The sequence below is a fragment of the Microplitis mediator genome, chromosome 6 (genome assembly GCF_029852145.1).
Source record: "Microplitis mediator isolate UGA2020A chromosome 6, iyMicMedi2.1, whole genome shotgun sequence".
Classification (NCBI taxonomy): Eukaryota; Metazoa; Arthropoda; class Insecta; order Hymenoptera; family Braconidae; genus Microplitis; species Microplitis mediator.
In genome coordinates this window covers 9,935,026-9,953,903 of record NC_079974.1, presented here as the reverse complement: position 1 = coordinate 9,953,903, position 18,878 = coordinate 9,935,026, and the positions used below count along the sequence as shown (strand labels likewise).

The window sequence follows — 18,878 nt, the reverse complement described above, 5'->3', positions numbered from 1 at the left end:
TTTTTTAAATTACAAAAGCAAAAAAGGCCATTCGGCAGCCGAAATGGAAGTAGATTTCTCATTGTTGAATTTTTTTCACTGTTCAAATAAAAGTTAATAATGAAATAAAATTTTTTTTACATTTTCTTAAAAATTCTCGAGATGGTAAAACAATAAAAATCAAATAATTATAAGTATAATGCCAAAAATTGAAGCTAACTAAATGGCTTCAGAAGAATTTTTGATGATAATGCACTATAAGTTTTGATTTGACGTTATTTGAAGAGACGTATGCATATATTCAAACTATCGGACCAATGGTATTCCGGACCGTATTCGAAAAATTATGATAGATTATGGTTTTAATGCTTGATAATTCTACCATAAAGACAAAGGCGATAATTTGCTTTCAATAAAATCTATACTAATAAAATATTCTAAGATTAAAAATTGATTGTGATACATCAAAGTGTCATACTTGAAATTAGTACTAATATTTGGAATAAAAAGCCTATTAGAATATCAAACGACGAGTAGATATAGAGAATATTATCATCATAACTAATGTTAATCTTGTTATTGGTTTATTTATTTATTTTATTTATTTATTTATTAAAATTTTTAGGCCCTGAAGCCTTAGCTCCCTAAGGGCCTTACAATAAATACAAAATAATAAATATATATAGAGAGGGGCAAAAATAAATTTCATAATAATAATAATAATAATAATAATAATAATAATAATAATATTGCCAATAACAAATAATTGTAAAAATTACAAGGGCAATAATAAGTTACGTTGTCTCAAAGCAAGTTGATCAATTATAATTTGCTGTGTACAAATGACAATAGTTAACATAAAATTTGGAATGTACAGGAATTACAATTATTGATTATCTTTATCTATAAAAAACATATAACATTTTGATCGAAATTCATTGTAATCAATAATTGTAACAATCTCCTCCGGTAATTGATTTCACACTCTAACTGCCGTAACAATAAACGAGTTGTCAAATGTAACCGTCTGAGCATATGGTAAACTTAATACGTCAGTTTGTCTAAGAGAACGTGCACGAACTGAAGTTAAAACACTGAAGTCTTGCAGTAGTATTCTATCATGATGTAATCTCAGCATCTTATAAACAGAGCAAGCAATCAGAAACTCACGCCGACCTGATAATGTCAGCCAACCAAGTGACCTTCTGCTTGGAGTAATATGCTCATATCTCGCCAGTCTGTAAATGAACCTGATGCAGGCATTGAATTTTCGCTGCAGCTTTTTTCGTAGAGTGCCTGACATGTCAGTGTAGGCCACTGTACAGTAATCAAAAATAGGCAAAATAGTTGCTGCAACTAATCTTCTACGCATAGGAAGATTAAATAAGTCACTGTTCATTTTCAATCGCGCTAGGCAATACATTGATCGATTGCACATTGCAATAACTTAATCATGCCATGAAAGAATATTATCCAAAATAACACCTAAATATTTAACAGAGACAGAGTAGTCAGTAACTGTATCTGTTAAATAACAAGAGGTAGAGAGTCAGTTTTTAATAGATTTTATTGACACTTTAATTATAAATGAACACAAGTATTTTATTGATTATAGTTTCACTTAGCAACTAATCAATGTAGTTTATGAGTTTATACGGACGACTGGAACGCTGTCTTAACGCCACAAACTCTCAGAGAAAGAGATGCTGACTCTATTGACAGGAAGAGACTTCTAGAATTTGTTCAAGGAAGCCTGTAGATGTACCTTACAAGGTGCTGATCAGCCGGGCCTTGGGTACGATGATTTTCTCGAGCATGTACTGCAAGGAAGCTTGTAGGCCACCTAGCAGGGTGAAACGAAAGAGCGAGCCTTGAACAAGATGAGTTTCTTGTCTAGAAGTCACCGAAAGTTGATTTTCTCTAGATTAGTTTTTTCTTTATCACACAATTAAGATGATTTTCTTATTGATGGATTAATTGCTCCCACTTAGATTAATAATACTTTACTTATAGGAGATGATTTTAGTTAATTGCACGATGCTTATAGTACTCGTTTAAATTTAAGACTGACTCGCAGCGCCAGGCGCTCTGGCTTATATACTTGACTGACGAGTTTCGAGAATTGTCCGCCGGAAGATTCTCGATCGGGTTCGAGAGACTTCTTTTTTACGAATTCACCTTTGTGCTGGATAAAAAGTATTAATTGTATAAAAGAGTGAAATTAGATTTTATATTAATTTATTTTTTATCTTAATTAACTGACTTTTAATTAAACTCAGCAAGATTTAGAATTTTTATCCAGACTGTTCTGTTACTAGATGTTTCTGGGCGCATGTGCGAGCTAAACGCAGGCGCGAATACCAGGGGTGCCGTTAGAGTTCTTATAAAAATCAAAAGATGGCGCCATGTCTGAATTTAGATTTAAAACTGATGTGTCGCTCGGGTTTTTTTTTTTTTTTTTTTTTTAAACAGTATCACCAATCATAATTTTCCGAGCAGCAATACAAGCAGGATCATTTACATGCTGAGGGGAACCAAATATAATTGACCTAGTCTTTGAAGCATTTAGCTTTAAAAAATTATTAGAACACCACTCAACTACCAAATTGACGTCCGGATTTAATTTTAACACTGCATCGTTTGAGTCAGACATTAAACAGGATATGTAAACAAACAAGTCATCTGCATAAAAGAGATGCTTGCATTTAATCTGTAGACCTAACCCTGAGACAAATAACGAAAACAGAAGTGGCCCAAGCACACTACCTTGCGGGACACCGCTCTAAAAAACACTGCTAAGAAGATAAACTATCTCCATGCTTAACAGCTTGGGTTCTGTTAGATAAATACGATTCTATCCATAATAGAGCTCCTGACGATAGATTTAAGTTCTTAAGCGTAAATAACAACAAACTATGATCAACACAGTCAAACGCCTTGCTGAAATTAAAGAAAACAGCAACAGTAACCTTGCGGCCATTAATTGCAAAGCGAATATCATCACATAGTCGGATCACTGCAGTTTGAGTATTCATTCCCTCTTGGAAACCCGTCTGATAAGGATCCAACAAATTATTTACTTTAATGTAGTAAATGAGTTGATCGTGTACACAACGCTCCAAAACTTTTGATAAAGGACACAAGATTGAAATAGGTCTATAATCATCACAAGACTGCGGACACCTCACTTTAGGCAAAGGTAACACAATAGACTTCTTCCATTGCTTCGGAAACTGGTATGTCCTCAGAGAAATATTAAATAAATTAGCAATTGATGGCAGTAAAATTTGCTGTAGTACTTTGTAATAAGTAATGGAAAGACCATCTGGACCAACAGCTGTAGTAGTGATGCGCTTCATATTTCTCTTAATATCTTCCTTAGTAATTTCAATAAAATTAAACTGATTCGTGGAATTGCTATCATTTACACAGACATCTTGATAATTATCACAATCGCACCTAGAACTACCAACAGACACAAAGTAGTTATTAAGCCGATCCAAATCAAGATCTGGTGAAACAAACACCTTAGAAGAATCTCTTAACAGACCCAGTTTTCTGAAGTCATTCCAAATGGCTTTTGGACACTTAGCATGCTTAAAATGGTCTTGCAAATAATTCTTCTTAGCTTCAATAATCCGCTTCTTTACAAGACGACGGACATTGCAGTACTCCTTATATGCATAACCAGATCTACGATAAATTCTATACAGTTTATCTCTGCGATGCTGCAAATCACGAATGTCATCAGATATCCAAGGAGCAGGCGGACAAGTTATTTTTATCACACGCTCAGGAGCAATGGAGTCAATAATATGCAATACATTCTGATTTAAATGAGAAACACTGTCATCAACTGACAAATAATTATCACAGAATAGGACTGACGAATTATTGACTTTATCAGCTATTGACTCACTACTAATAAGACTCCAATTTCGATGACGGAATGTCAACGGAGAATGCCTAGGAACACTAAAATTAAAAGTCATACTAATAATGTCATGTCCAGAGAGAAAAGGCACATCCGATTGACACGAATTAACCAAATTATTAATGTCATTAATTATACAATGATCAATCCATGTGTGAGACGTAGCAGTATGATGTGTCGCTCTGAACGGAACAATGGACAAATTATATGAATTGCAAAAGTCAATCAAATGCGCTGACAAATTAGAATTAGACAACATATTTATATTTAAATCACCCATAATAACAATGTTTTTATAAAACATAAAGAGATCACTGAAGTCATTTTCAAAATTATTTAGTAAAGCAGTGTTCGGAGGACGATAAATTACCGAAATTAAAATTTTATTACGTTACGTAGACCACACTTCAGCAATAATATACTCTGGATGACCATCTAGTAGATTAGAAGAACAGCAAATAATTCTTGATGATAATGTATCACGTATAAATAGTAAAACACCTCCACCATGACGTGTCTTCCGGTCATTACGGAGTAGGTGGAACTCAGGAAGGTAGACTTGAGCATCAACAACACATGACGAGAGCCAAGATTCAGAAATAGCAATAATATCATAATCCAAAAATCGAAAATAATCACGAAACTCGTCAATATGCGGAACTAATGACTGTGCATTTAGATGACAAATTTTTATATTAACTAATAAATTGCAAATATTATCACACTGTTTAGAGACAACGACACTACGTTATTGGCTTAATCCAGGAATCTTTGTTATATCCATCGACGGTCATATCTTCAGTGGTTCAGACCCATCTTGAAGTCTAACACATACAGCACTTGACGCTATCCAAACATTTTTCTTGCTAATCATCGGGAACTGCTTCACAATATTCTGACGTAGCTTATAAAGTGCAGATGGAAAACGTCTGTTGATATAAACCGGTAATTTACGTGCACCTTGAACTAATACATCAGCTGTAATGTCTCGACGCTTTTTCTTCGCCTCGAAAAACTTATTAACAATATGCGCAGACTGACACTTAACGAGAACATCACGAGAACGCGAAGAATCAACTCCAGCAACAGCTATCTTTCTTTTACCAAGACGCTCCACCGATGAAACACAGTTGACATCAATCTCTTGAAGTCCCAAAAATGTACTCAAATTCATCACAATATCTTTCAAATTCTCAGAAGGCATCTCAGGAATTCCAGAAACAACAAGTTCATCAGACAATTGTTTTGTTTCCATAAGTAGCTGGCGAACTTCAATACCTTGAATTGATTTCACATTGCTTAAATTATGATTAACCTCCAAAGAAACAGCAGTAGCATTTTCAACCATAGCAACACGTTTTTCTAAGTTGACATAGTCCTCACGTAAATCTTTGCAAAAGACATTCAAGCCATCCAGTCTTTCAGCAATACTAGTAACTTGCGTACTAACATCTTTAAGTAACCCTAACTTTTCATTTATCTCTTGAATTATTGTAGATTCTGGTTCAGGCTGAGGAAGTGTCTTTGTACAAAGAGGACACTTATCAGCAACAAAATTCACAACATCAGATCTTGAACGCAGAGCAAATCTTACTTTTACACATGTCAGATGGAAACAATGTTTACAAACATCACTCGTAACTGCATGCTCATCGGTAATCGAGCGAATACAGATACCGCACCAGTTAGTAGGTTTGTCCGGCATAGTATAGATGGCAGGAAAATACTTTGCAACTAAATAATTAATAGGTTAGCACACTATAGCTAATACTAAAAACACGTGCTAGGAAAACTTAAGATTCGAATTGCTGAGCAAAATAACTGTTATCACCAAAGTAAAATAGCACAAAACGAAAACAAAAAATTGCTTAATTAACTCAACACAAAAAAAAATTTTTAAATTGAATGCAAAACACAAAAATGATAGAAATATAAGGAGCGAAATATAATACAACTGTTCAGATTGCGCCCTCTATTGATTTATCATATCATTTATACACTGTCGATAAAACGAAATTGTATATACCCACTGAATTGAGATGTTTGGATTTTATAAGTGTCACACTGTGATAATATGGATTTAAGTAGCTCCATGAATGTACTAAGAAGTAGGAAAACTAATGCAATAGCAAAATTTCATTAAATGAATGGTAAAATAAGTAATTTCAGTGGTCTAGGCATATATATAGGCATGAAAATTAAAGCTTATTCGAAGAGCTTTCAGATAAATTTGATATAAAGTCGATAAGTTATCACATTCAAAAGATATTGAAGGAAGAATAAGTAAAAATATGAATTTTGGACATTATGAAAATTTTGAAATGCTATAACTTCTAAGCTAATAGACCGATTGAGCTCATTTTCAAACTCGAACAAGGTAGTCACCCACAAAATACGTATACTTAGTTTCAAGGTGATCGGTTTGAAATTGTGGCTATAATCAAAGTGAAAACCTGCATAAAATTAGTTTTTATAATATTTTGTAAATGTTCAAAACCATTTATCTGCTAGAAAAAATGGTCCAATCAATGAGCTGTATAGTCAAAGTTGTAGGCAATCGGACGAGCATGCACATAGAACAAACGAAAATAAGCTATCTCTTTCCGTTTAGAAGTTACATCTAGTTAAAGCGGCAAACAAATTTTTTTTGAAAATTTTACAAAATTTCAATTAACCATAACTTCTAAACTTATTGGCCGAATTGGCTCATCTTTGAACTCATCCAAGGTAATCGTCCATAGAATAAGTATACTAAGTTTCATTAAGATCGGTGTAGAATTGCGGACGCTATCGTTGGAGAACAGCGCGTTACATTATATATATATATATATATATATATATATATATATATATATATATATATATATATATATATATATAAATACATATATAAACTTTTGAACTGAATGTATTTCCTGACTCAGCTCATCGAGCTGAGTTGAGATATAGCAAAATTTTTCGAAAATTCCATTATGAGGACAAATACAATAGTTAGATTTCTATGAAATCTACTAAAAACTAAGATATTAAATTAAAAAAGTTTTATTTTAGTTTAAAAAATTTTAACTTCTCATTTATACAATTTACCAAAAAAGTACTTATGGTCTCACTGTTAGTAAGCGTACCGCTATTAGTCTCGTTAACCTATAAATAATAATATAATTCAATATAACACAAATAGGGAAATCAATCGTTTATTTGATGTCTTTAATATTCTCTAAATAAATACAATCAACCTTATCTTTCAAGTGTGTGAGTCGGCACAGTGGATAACAGATCAGACTTTAAATTAAAATGTTTTGAGATCGAGCCTACGAGTTAGTGGGATTTTATTTTCTGTAACAAAATTTGTGGAATAGTCACGGAGCCATGGTGGGTACACCGTGTAATCACGGTGGAAAAACGGTGGGTACACCGTGTGATCACGGTGGGTACATGGTGGAACCACCGAGATTCCACGGTATATTTACGGTGTTTCCACTTCGGCTTAAAACGGCCAGGTTTTTGAAAATCGCACTTCTATGTTTAAAACCAAGAAGATAAATTGAAAAAAAGAATTATCAAATTCTTAGAGATTTTTTATTGGAAGTATATTTAAAGCTGAAAAAAATGATGTACGATTTCATATATTTATTCATATTTTTCATAAAGTTATGAGCATTCATATAATTTGTATCTGAAATTGTCAAAAATTCATAACTTTTTCAAAAAAAAAACATAAAAACTTGAAAAAAAATCGGGGATGCGTTTTTCAACAAGGACTATAGCATGTCATAAAATCGGTCAAATAAATAATGGTCGGGTCCGCGACCTCGGTGATTTGGCGTGGAATGCCCCATATACATATGAAAGTTTGAAGAATCTTGCTCATTTTTCGGAGTAGCTCCGAGCATCCTAGAGCAAACTATTGAACACATTACTTGTTTCATCTGTATTTAAAATTTTTTTTTACACTAATTAAAGATTGATTTTAAATCAGCCTTCATATTTCCATAAAATTAAACGTGATATATCCAAATTAGAGTAAAATAAAGTACAATAAAGTTTTTGATGAACTGATTTTTTTTCTTCCTTACAAATGGATGAACATCAAATGCAAAATGTTAAACTATTTACAATATTCAAAAAATAGCTAGGATTACAAAAAAACACTATTTTTTATTTCAACCCTGCTTTTAATCTTGATTTCTCGAACTTAACACAAATATTTGGCTATTCTTCATATCTTCTGTTTTTTTTTGTCGTCGTCTTATTCTCTCTGCGATAAACGGAGTAAAAAGAGAGGGATCGGATACTGGCGGTGGTAGCTTTGAAAGTTTCTGGACTACAAGGCTTGCTAGGTATCCGGCTATTATTGTCATATTCATACCAAGAGGTGTTATCCAAAGGTAGGAAAGTCGATTAACGTAAGAATAGGATGAATCATCACTGGTAATTCTGAAACAAAAAAAAAATCTCTGTAAATTAGGCATATCAAACGAATTACGATTTTTAATTTGCGTCACAACTAATCAACCCTCTGTCAGTCGTGTAATGATCGTGGTGCCGTTTTTTTTTACATTTTATTTTTTTTTCTCAAAATCGCTTAAATTAGTAGCTTTGAAAAAAATTTAATTTCTTCTTTGAACTATTTTGAAAATTTAAACTCTGTTTGCAAGGATCAAACACTTGGAAAATATTCTTAAATTTCAATATTCGAGACCAAGTATGAGAAAGCGGCGCTCCGGCACACGGTGCAAGCACGTGTCCGAGTTCTTTTCAAACTGCGCTGTTGCCGAATTTCTTTACCGCCACTATCGTAGCCTCTTTTACCACTTGTGGAATGGGTACAACTGTTGAGAGTGAAGTGATTTTTCATCTTAATTAATGCTTTGAGTATTTTATTTACAACTTAATATTATTAACTTTATCCATATAAAATAATTGTTAACAATTTTCTCATTAAAAAAAAATTTTTTTTAATACTAAGAAAATGCATAAGGTCGTGGTTCGACATCTGGCTACAGCACGGCCGATTTAACACGGTGGCGTAAGGCGATGAGCGTAACCTAACTCGGCTAGAAAATGCATGTGACCGCTTCGTGCTTGAGAAATTCAAACACGTCATTGTTTGTTCGGCTGTCACTATTTCTCTCCTTTTTTTATATTCAGTAAATCATAGAATATTGTTAACAACACATTTTTCAAATAAAACTTCTTGATTTACAGTATTGAGAGTTATCTCACTTTTGACACGCATACGATAATGAATATTTTCATGATACCAGGATGGAAACCTGAAGTTTCAGTGTCTCTACAGCCCGCCGAAACAAACTAATTTTGAGCCGATGCTGCAAATAACTGCTAGCGAATTCGTAATTTGAAAATACCTTCACACAACGGGCAGAAACATGCGTGTTTCTTCCCTTGGGAAAAAACACAATTTTTTCTGCCCGGTGTCAGTTATATTTAATGTTCATTTGCAGCCTTGTTACTTTCGTTTGTTTACTTGTCACTTCAGTTTACTCATTTTATTTTTTAAGTGACAGTTTTAATTAACCAAATAAAATTACTACAAAATGAGTGAAAATAATATTTTTGTCTTATTTACTATTCAATAAGTGACTGTAAATCACATATTTTTCATTCTCGAACAGTTCTCCGCATCATCGGCTTGAAATTAACTTGTTTCCTACTGGCTGCTGACACTGAATCTTAAAGTTACGATGCAGGTAATCATGAAAAATATAGTGTGTGACTCAAGATAAAACACGATTTCAGATTCCAGGTATTGTCAGCCCTCGCGTGCGCCTCGGACAGCCAACCTTATCCTAGTCTGAAATCGTCTTGTTTCATCCCTTGTCCCACAATATACTATTTCACTTCAACAATAAACTTTTTAGACAAGTAATCGAATATTTACTTTTGGGTATTTCACGGAAGTGAATGATCATCATATATTCTTATACATTATCGCATTGAGTACCATCCCGGTGAACACACCAACGTAACAGTGATATCACATCTAGAGAACATATAACGTAACCAATTCAACGTAAATTTTACATTCTGATGATATAAATTGTAATGTAAATGGTACGTCAAATTTGCGACGTAAATGTGACATTAAGATTACATGCATGTTACTGACCGAGTGATATCACATTGGTGACCTAAAAGTGACGTTATATTTATATCACATACTAACGTTAGCTTTACATTCTAGATATTACCTCGGATTTACGTAACAAAATCGATATAAGTGACATAATCTTAGTGATTCTATTTTATCGTCACAATTACATCACCATGTAATGTTTCGGATAGGACCCGGCATGAATAACTCGGTCTATAATAACCCTGGTCAGAACAACTCGGTCATTACAACTCTTGTAAAATCAACTCTATACAAAAACAACTTGGTACGAAAATAGATTCTCTACTTTCAAGTATAGGCATTACGAGAGAAAATGAGTATGTATGATTAAGGCTTGCTCAATCTTGCATGATGTATGAGTAGATATGTTGGGGGTAATAGGAGTCTTTGTCCCCGGACAAAATATCAACCTGAATTGGATATACACAAAACATGTAAAAAATGGGCACAGTACTATTTCGAGCGTATATGTTAATATATTTTATAATTGAATACACACAAAACATGTGAAAAATGGGCACATATTATAGCATATTTAATATAGCATATTTAATATTGATTTAAAGTGATTTAAAATAGTCATAGTTAAAAAGAAATTTTATTTTGTGTTGATTAAGTAAATTATAAATAAATGTTATTATCGTAATTATAAAGTTATAAATTTAGTTGGAACTGACTAATATACATACATAAGTAATTAATAATAACTATAAAATTACCTCTATACTTTTGATTCAATTTGATTAATAATGAATGTATTGTTGTATTCAATAGCCGTTGAAACATTTTAATTTAATAAATTATGCAATGAAATAATAGTTAAATTAGTGTTAATTTATTAAAATTTTTTTTTCATTCATGCAATATAAGTGCTATCTTAGCGCACGCTCTTTTGTTCGCCAAATAGCTGTTTGCTCATTCAACTGTTTCCACGACATTTGTGTGCATTATATGATCATCTGCCTCCGACAAGTAAATTTGAATGCGACAAGTAAACTTTTTGTTTGCATGTTGCTTAACCCGAGTTGTACTGACCGGAGTTATTTTTGTACCGAGTCGTTTTGCCTGGAGTTGTTTTGTCCGGAGTTGTCATTGTTCGAGTTGATTTGTCTGAGTTATTTTGCCCTAGAGCCGTTGCGGATATGTTCATATTGTTACAGCACTCTTACATAGAAAATAGTTATATTTATTTTACATCGAAACATTTCATCACATTTATGTAAAAAAATTTAACTTCAAAATGATGAACGTATTATGACGGCATTGCGATAGAAAGAGTTATGCATAAAAATTATGTATTTGTTATAATTAATATTTTTACATTAAAGGCCCTGGGACGATAAGAATACAGAATCGGCCCCAGAAAGAAATCGGGCTCATAACTTCAGGAAATATTCGTATCTATGAAATACTTCGATACAACAAGTTTCAGATTTTTATCTACTACCACGTTTGAATAAATCGAAAAATACTGAAAATTAGTCAAAATTGATATTCTCTGCGTCTTGTTAATCGAATGATCTAGTAACCAGATATATTTTGGGGCATAATGGTAGCGTTTTGGAAAAGAAAATAAGAGCCATATTTGTCCGTAAGAACCTAAAAACAACAAGACTTTATTCTTAATTTTGATTTTTAAGCGTGTTACGATAATCGTAAAAATATGAGACTATTTTTTTTTATTTGTCCATTCAATTTCCGACGAAATTATGAGCTTATGAAATTTTTTTTAAGGATACCACATATCGAAAAAAAATAAAAATCGATTTTTTGCGCAAAAATCGATTTTTTTTCATGATTAACTTCTAAAATGATAAAATACATAGCTTTTGTAAATATTGTACTGGTTAAAACAACGAAATAAATTCAGAACGCTCATATAAAAGTAATTGTTCTTTATCCAATAACGTCAATATTAATATCTAATTATAAACTATGAAAAAATATATTAATTATATTAATCTGTTAACAATAAAAATCTTATGAACTCATGACTAGTTTTCGTCGCTATCTCATCAATCACAGTAGTGACATTGTCTTTATCGAATAAAGTACTGAGTATTTCTGCTGGTCTCGGGATTTTAGCCTAATATCGGCCGTGCGCCAGATAAAAAATTATTGCAGTTATGTGTGAACAACAACCAATTGTCCTCAGTCCATTAGCACATTCGCAGCTATATCTTGATACTCCACTCCATTCTATTGTATTTGGTTTATAATCAATGGAACATCTGTAAACTTTTTACCAATATGGCGAGATTGTACTTGAGCTTTCAATATATTGGTTTTATCTCTGACAAACTGAATTGTTAAATTCTCTGATTCATCAATCATCTCAGCTAAATATGATATTGCTTGTTTATATTGATAAGAACCAGTAAACAAAAGTTTCAATTCATTTTCAGTCATTTCTGGAAAATCTACAAAATCACGAGACAGAATTGTCTCAAATGGAAGTTTTTTCCTCTGCCAACTATTTTTGTCTACTTCTTCAGCTAGTGTATTATCATTAGAATTTCGAGATGCTATCATTTTAACAATTTCATCTGAATACTCTACATAAAAAATTAGACGTTTGTTGTACTGATTGTGAAGAAATGATGCAATTTTATAAATACTACCAATTCTTGGTAACATTTTATTGTCGAACTTTTGGTCAAGTAGATGATATTTTTGTTTCAGCATTCCGTGAACTTCTTCGACTACCCAACGAATTTTTGTGACATATCTTGACTCATTAGATTCAGCAGTTGTTAAACGATTTCGTTTGCCTTTTAATGCCATCATCAACACTTGATAACCTTTTTGTTCCAAGTGCGCCTGAACGTCACGAAATCCTCGATCAACAACAAAAACATCACCAGGTTTCAGTAGATTGCAAATACCGTTAGGAGTATCAATCATGTCTTTCATAATAGTAGCGTCATTCACATTAGCAAGGTAGGGCCCTAACATATCTACAATAAATCCGTTTGTCGTACAAATGGTGAATGGCTTACATAACGGTACTTTTTTCTGGCCAGACCCGGGAAAAAATGATCAGGCCTGACCATGCCTGTTCATGTATGATCAGGCCTGAAATTAGACCTGATCATGCCTGTTCATGTATGATCAGGCCTTAAATTAGACATGATCAGGCCTGATCATACCTGTCCATACCTGTTCATGTCTGAGGCGTTAAATACACTCAGGCCTGTTCATGGCTGTTCATGTCTGTTCATGCCTGACCATGTCTGTTCATGTCTGAAGCGTTATATGCGTTTAGGCCTGATCATACCTGTCCATGCCTGTCCATGTCTGTTCATGCATGTTCATGTCTGTTCATGTCTGAAGTGTTAAATACAGTCAGGCCTGATCATACGTGCCCATGCCTGGTCATGTCTGTTCATGTCTGAAGCGTTAAATACAGTCAGGTCTGATCATGTCTGTTCAGGCCTGATCATGTCTGTTCATGGCTGTTCATGGTTGTTCATGTCTGAAGCGTTAACTACGCTCAGGACTGATCATACCTGCCCATGCCTGGTCATGTCTGAAGCGTTGAATAAGCTCAGGCCTGATCAGGCCTGTTCATGCCTGGTTATGTCTGTTCATGTCTGTTCATACCCGGGAAAAAATGTTCAGGCCTGATCAGACATGAAAAATGATCATGCCTGATTAGGCATGTTCAGGTCTGATCAGGTCTGTTCATGTCTGTTCATGCCCATTCTGGTAAAACAATTATATATAAAAAATGGTCCTACATAATTATATATAATTATGCATAACTATATACAATTATATATAATTATTTCTATAAAAATGAAAAAAAAATAAAAAATATGGGAGTGTCTAGGATTCAAACCGTGGACCTTGCGCTTGAAAGTTCGCCTCATTACCTGTTGACCTAAGAGATTGAGTTGGAAAATAGGTCTCGTACGAACTTCAAGTACTGAAAGTCTTAAGACTCATGCCTGTTCATGTCTGATCAGGTCTGATCCTTTTTTCCCGGGTTATACGTGATGAATTCTTGGTCAAAAAAATTTTATATCTATGAACAGACATGAACAGATATAACCAGGCATGAACAGGCCTGATCAGGCCTGAGCTTATTCAACGCTTCAGACATGAACAGACATGACCAGGCATGGGCAGGTATGATCAGTCCTGAGCGTAGTTAACGCTTCCGACATGAACAACCATGAACAGCCATGAACAGACATGATCAGGCCTGAACAGGCATGATCAGACCTGACTGTATTTAACGCTTCAGACATGAACAGACATGACCAGGCATGGACACGTATGATCAGGCCTGACTGTATTTAACACTTCAGACATGAACAGACATGAACATGCATGAACAGACATGGACAGGCCTGATCATTTTTTCCCGGGAGGGTAAAAAAAGTCAACGGCTATTTTCGATAGAGAACTTCAGATTGTTGATTTAAGAAAACATTATATCGGTAATGTACCAAACTAACCTTCACGTAAACAACGTATAGAAAATTTAATTAGTATGAGATCATAATTGTGATTGCTATTACGATGGCAAGACCAGTTATAATTATAGGACGTACAGGTACGATTGAAACATCATAAATAATAAAAGAAATGCTTTCAAAATATAAAATAATTGTAAAATTTACAGGTTATTTTGTTCACAATAAAATACAACTGACAAAATTGTATCATAATGGGAAATGTATAGGTTACGTAGAATGAACACCATATTGTCAACGTTTTTTTGATTCCATTAGAATTATTAAGGCTATCAAATAATTAGAAGAAATGGTCAAAATATGAAGTTTAAGGTAAAAAATTAAAGCTCACTAAACAAGCTTTAAGATACTTTTTACCGAAATTGTCTATTAGTTTTAGTTTTAATGTTATATGAACTTCAATAGTGAATACAAACTGATATTTTCAAAAAATCGTAAAATTTTCAAACAGCTATTATTTCAAAACTAATCGAGCGATTTAGCTCATCTTCGAATTCGATCAAGATAATCGCCTGTAGAATAAGTGTAAAAAATTTAATTAAGATCCGATAAGAACTGTGGGCGCTATCGTAATGACAAGACCAGTGATAATCATAGGGATTAGAGGTACATTTGATACATCATATTATAGAAAAAACAAGAATTCTATGAAAAAATTCAATTTAGTGGTCCGTAGTACCCCATCTATATGAGTAACGACTTCGCGACAATGGGCATTTTTGTAGAGCATTTAATTCTGAGAAAATCGCGACTTTGGGCGAGATAATATCATAAAATGCCGCGGAGTTATAGAAGTTTAAAAAACAAAAACCCAAGTTTACGTGTATTTTAAATGGGAAATCTTCACACGCCGTGGTCGAGTACTTAATATTAATATTAAAGGTCCAAACTCTCAGGGAATTTTTTTGGGGGTATTTCCAACAAAATTTCGGGATGGGAGCGAAAAAAAAATAGTCGCATAAATAAAAGCACCCTAATATATATTATATATACATACATAAATTTTTTAACGAATGGTATTTTTGAACTCTACTCAACTAATTATGATAGTTTATGACGAAATTCCTTGAAAAATCGACCATGAAGACAGATACAATAGTTAAATTTAAAAAAAAATCTACCTAAAAACAGTATTACCAGTTTCAAATTATAGTGCCATCTCATGGTTTCTGAATGAACTGAAAGTTGAGCGGGAAAGTATAAATTATCTGAAAACTAGTTGAATTGTGTAAACAGTATTTGATACAGGTTTGATTATTATAGTTAGAAATATAGATTATAATAATAAATATAGTTCATTATATGTAAACAATTACTTTTATATGAGCGTTCTGAATTTATTTCGTTGGTTTTACCAGTAAAATATGCACGAAAGCTTTGTATTTTATCATTTTAGAAGTTAATCATAAAAAAAAAATCGATTTTTGTGCTAAAAATCGATTTCATTTTTTTTTCAATATGTGGTACCCTTAAAAAAAATTCCATAAGCTCATAATTTCGTTAGAAATTGAATGGGGAATTCAATAAAAATAATTTCATATTTTTACGATTATCGTTACACGCTTAAAAATCAAAATTAAGAATAAAGTCTTGTTGTTTTTAGGTTCTTACGGACAAATATGGCTCTTATTTTTTTTTCCAAAACGCTACCATTATGCCCCAAAATATATCCGGTTACTAGATCATTCGATTAACAAGACGCAGAGAATATCAATTTTGACTAATTTTCAGTATTTTTCGATTTATTCAAACGTGGTAGTAGATAAAAATCTGAAACTTGCTGCATCGAAGTATTTCATGGGTACTATATTTCCTGAAGTTATGAGTCCGATTCCTTTCTGGGCCCATTCGGTATTCTTATCGTCCCAGGGCCTTTAATAATTTAAAAAAAATGAAAAAGTATATCTTTTGAAAATGTTTAATGATATTTTTTTGTACATAAATGAATTTAATGTCTGCGCCCCCCCCCTCCCCCCGCCCGACCAGCAGCACTCGCTTCGCTGGTGCCACAAATGTCGGGGTTTCTTTAAGTCTTTATTCGATTTTTTGAATTATCGTAGTGCAAGGCATGACAACTGTTTTTGAGTTTCAAGAGCTCAAAGTAATATATGAATAATTTATTTGAGAAATCCCATAAGTCATGTTTTTTACGAAATTGGGTTTTTTTTTGCATTTTTGGGTTCTTCGGATGTCCCTCCTAGAAATCAATCAAAATATTTATTAAATCAGCGGTTAAAACAAATTTAACGGGGTGACAGCGATTTCATTTAATCGAGAAACCCTATAAGTCAATGACTCAAATAAGCATATGAAGTTTGAGTTTTACAGAAATAATTTTTTTTTTTTTTATTCAAAATTCACGCTTTTTGGGAAATTAATTTCAAATGTTGTTTTATTATGGACTGTTATTTGACTAATTAAAATGTTGAAATTAATTATTATTTTTTGTAATTTCCGAGTTTCAGAGTTCAAATACATATTTAATACTTCATTTTATCAGTGTAATAAATGATTTGAGTGGAAAAATTTTAAAAAACAATGATTTTATAACTTTTTTTCCGTTCGGTTCAGAAACCCCATAAGTCAATGACCTTCAAATAATTTTTTTAAGTAGTTTCAGTTAAAAAATTAAATTTTTTTTGGTGGAATCTTTTTCAGAGACTCTAACATTATTGTATTCAATTATTTATTTATTATTTTAATGTCAAGTTTTTCCAAAAAAATGTTTTTTTTGTTTCCTGAAAAATTTTGTTTTCTTGACTTATGGGGTTTCTCAAATAAACGATTTAACTGTACTTTAGAGTATTTTCAAACTCGAAGAGTTTAAAAATTTTTTGACAATAATTTTTTGGAGCGCCTTGACACGAATACAGTAGGATGTTTTGGGGCTGACCGGCAGGGCCTACCGTTTCCCAGATTTATTCTACATAAAAATATTACGCTATAAGATTAGTTGCCATAACGCATGAGTGTACTCTGTTCAGAAAATCTTATAGAATCCAATAGTTTCTCATAAATTCCCATAGAAATTTTATAAGAATGAATGAGTTTTATGACGACTGCTATAGTTACGTATAGGGTCTTATACATACAGCTACAAGCATCTGTCCGATTTTCGAAGTAGGGTAAAGTCAGTGCGCTATTAATTGTCATCATCTTGCAAAGAAATAAATGAATACGTTAAATATAAGCTATTTATCAATCTTAAATTAGAAGCTTTTGTTACCCAAATTAACTTTTTGTTTAAAAAAAACATTCTTTTTGAAGATAGAAATTGGAAATTGTATATTAACGCATGTAAGAATAAGTAGCTGTAGCAAGAAATGCATGTTATAAATACCTTATATCTTCTTGAATGAGATTCGTTGAATTGAAGCACCTGTCAATGGACATCGGTAGAGTAGGTGTAATAGGTTTTGGTGAAAAAGCAATCCACATATTGCAAGAGATAGAAATAATAGTGCCAATAACAGCTCCAGTTTCGTTTGCTGATTCTACGAACATTCCTAAAGTGAAGAGTCCCAGAATTGGACCACCGAATGCTCCGTTTATAGCTAATACTGCTTGGATGAGCGCGCCTAATCTTGAAGCTATAAAAGCAATAGAAATGCTAACAAACCCGATAATAAATCCCATAATTTTTCCATAAAATGCAGCTTTCTCATCAGGAAACTGACGGCCGAATCGCTGATATAGTGGCTTTATATAATCTGCTAAAGCTATTGCTGCAAGCGAGTTAAGCATTGCAGAAACTGTACTAAGACTTGCACTAAAAACACCTGCTATGAAAATTCCAGTGAGAGCAGGAATTTTGGTCATGCGATTTTTTGCGAAGTATGGCATTAACATATCATAAGACTTAATATCTCCCGCGATAACTGGATCACAATTTACATAATAAGCATAAAGTACAAGTCCTGCAAAAGAAATAGTTAATGCCATTGTCAAAGTCATTGGTATATTCATCCAAAGAGCTTTACGAGCATCTCCAAGTGTCCTAAAATTTATTATGGTATTATTTAGTCGTACAAACTTCACAACCCAATGGCAAAATACATAAGATCATATACAATAAGATATGATTATATATTATCGTATATACTAATAACATGCCCTGGAAAGATTATTTAAGTATCATATATGAACTGTAACGTAAATATCTTAAACGGTGCTAGATTAAATAAATTCATATATACAATACTCGAATTAAATAAATTCGGGGACACAAAACAGACTACGTTACACTTCGCTTACTGAACAGCTCCCTCATCTCTTTCAGATCCCGACGAGCGCCAACCGACCATTTTCCTTATTATAAGCAACCGGTGTAACCGTAACTGTAACTTAA

The 18,878-nt window shown here is 32.9% G+C and overlaps 2 protein-coding genes across 2 annotated transcripts in view; both read right to left on the bottom strand.

Annotated features, from left to right (window-relative positions):
- Positions 1-674: 674 nt before the first annotated feature.
- LOC130670167 (uncharacterized) lies at positions 675-4,587 on the bottom strand. The gene is made up of 2 exons (XM_057473407.1): positions 3,530-4,587; positions 675-3,444 (listed from the first exon to the last, which is right to left on the bottom strand). The coding sequence occupies exons 1-2, from the start codon at positions 4,215-4,217 to the stop codon at positions 3,404-3,406; spliced, it is 729 nt and encodes a 242-aa protein (XP_057329390.1). The 5' UTR covers positions 4,218-4,587; the 3' UTR covers positions 675-3,403.
- A 3,360-nt stretch (positions 4,588-7,947) lies between these two features.
- The window catches only part of LOC130669885 (putative sodium-dependent multivitamin transporter), a 95,140-nt gene continuing 84,209 nt past the window's right edge, over positions 7,948-18,878 (bottom strand). The window contains exons 6-7 of the mRNA XM_057473026.1: positions 17,871-18,527; positions 7,948-8,350 (exon numbers count right to left, since the gene is read on the bottom strand). Coding sequence (XP_057329009.1) covers positions 8,089-8,350; positions 17,871-18,527 — 919 coding nt within the window. The 3' untranslated portion in view covers positions 7,948-8,088. The remainder of the gene's footprint in view (positions 8,351-17,870; positions 18,528-18,878) is intronic.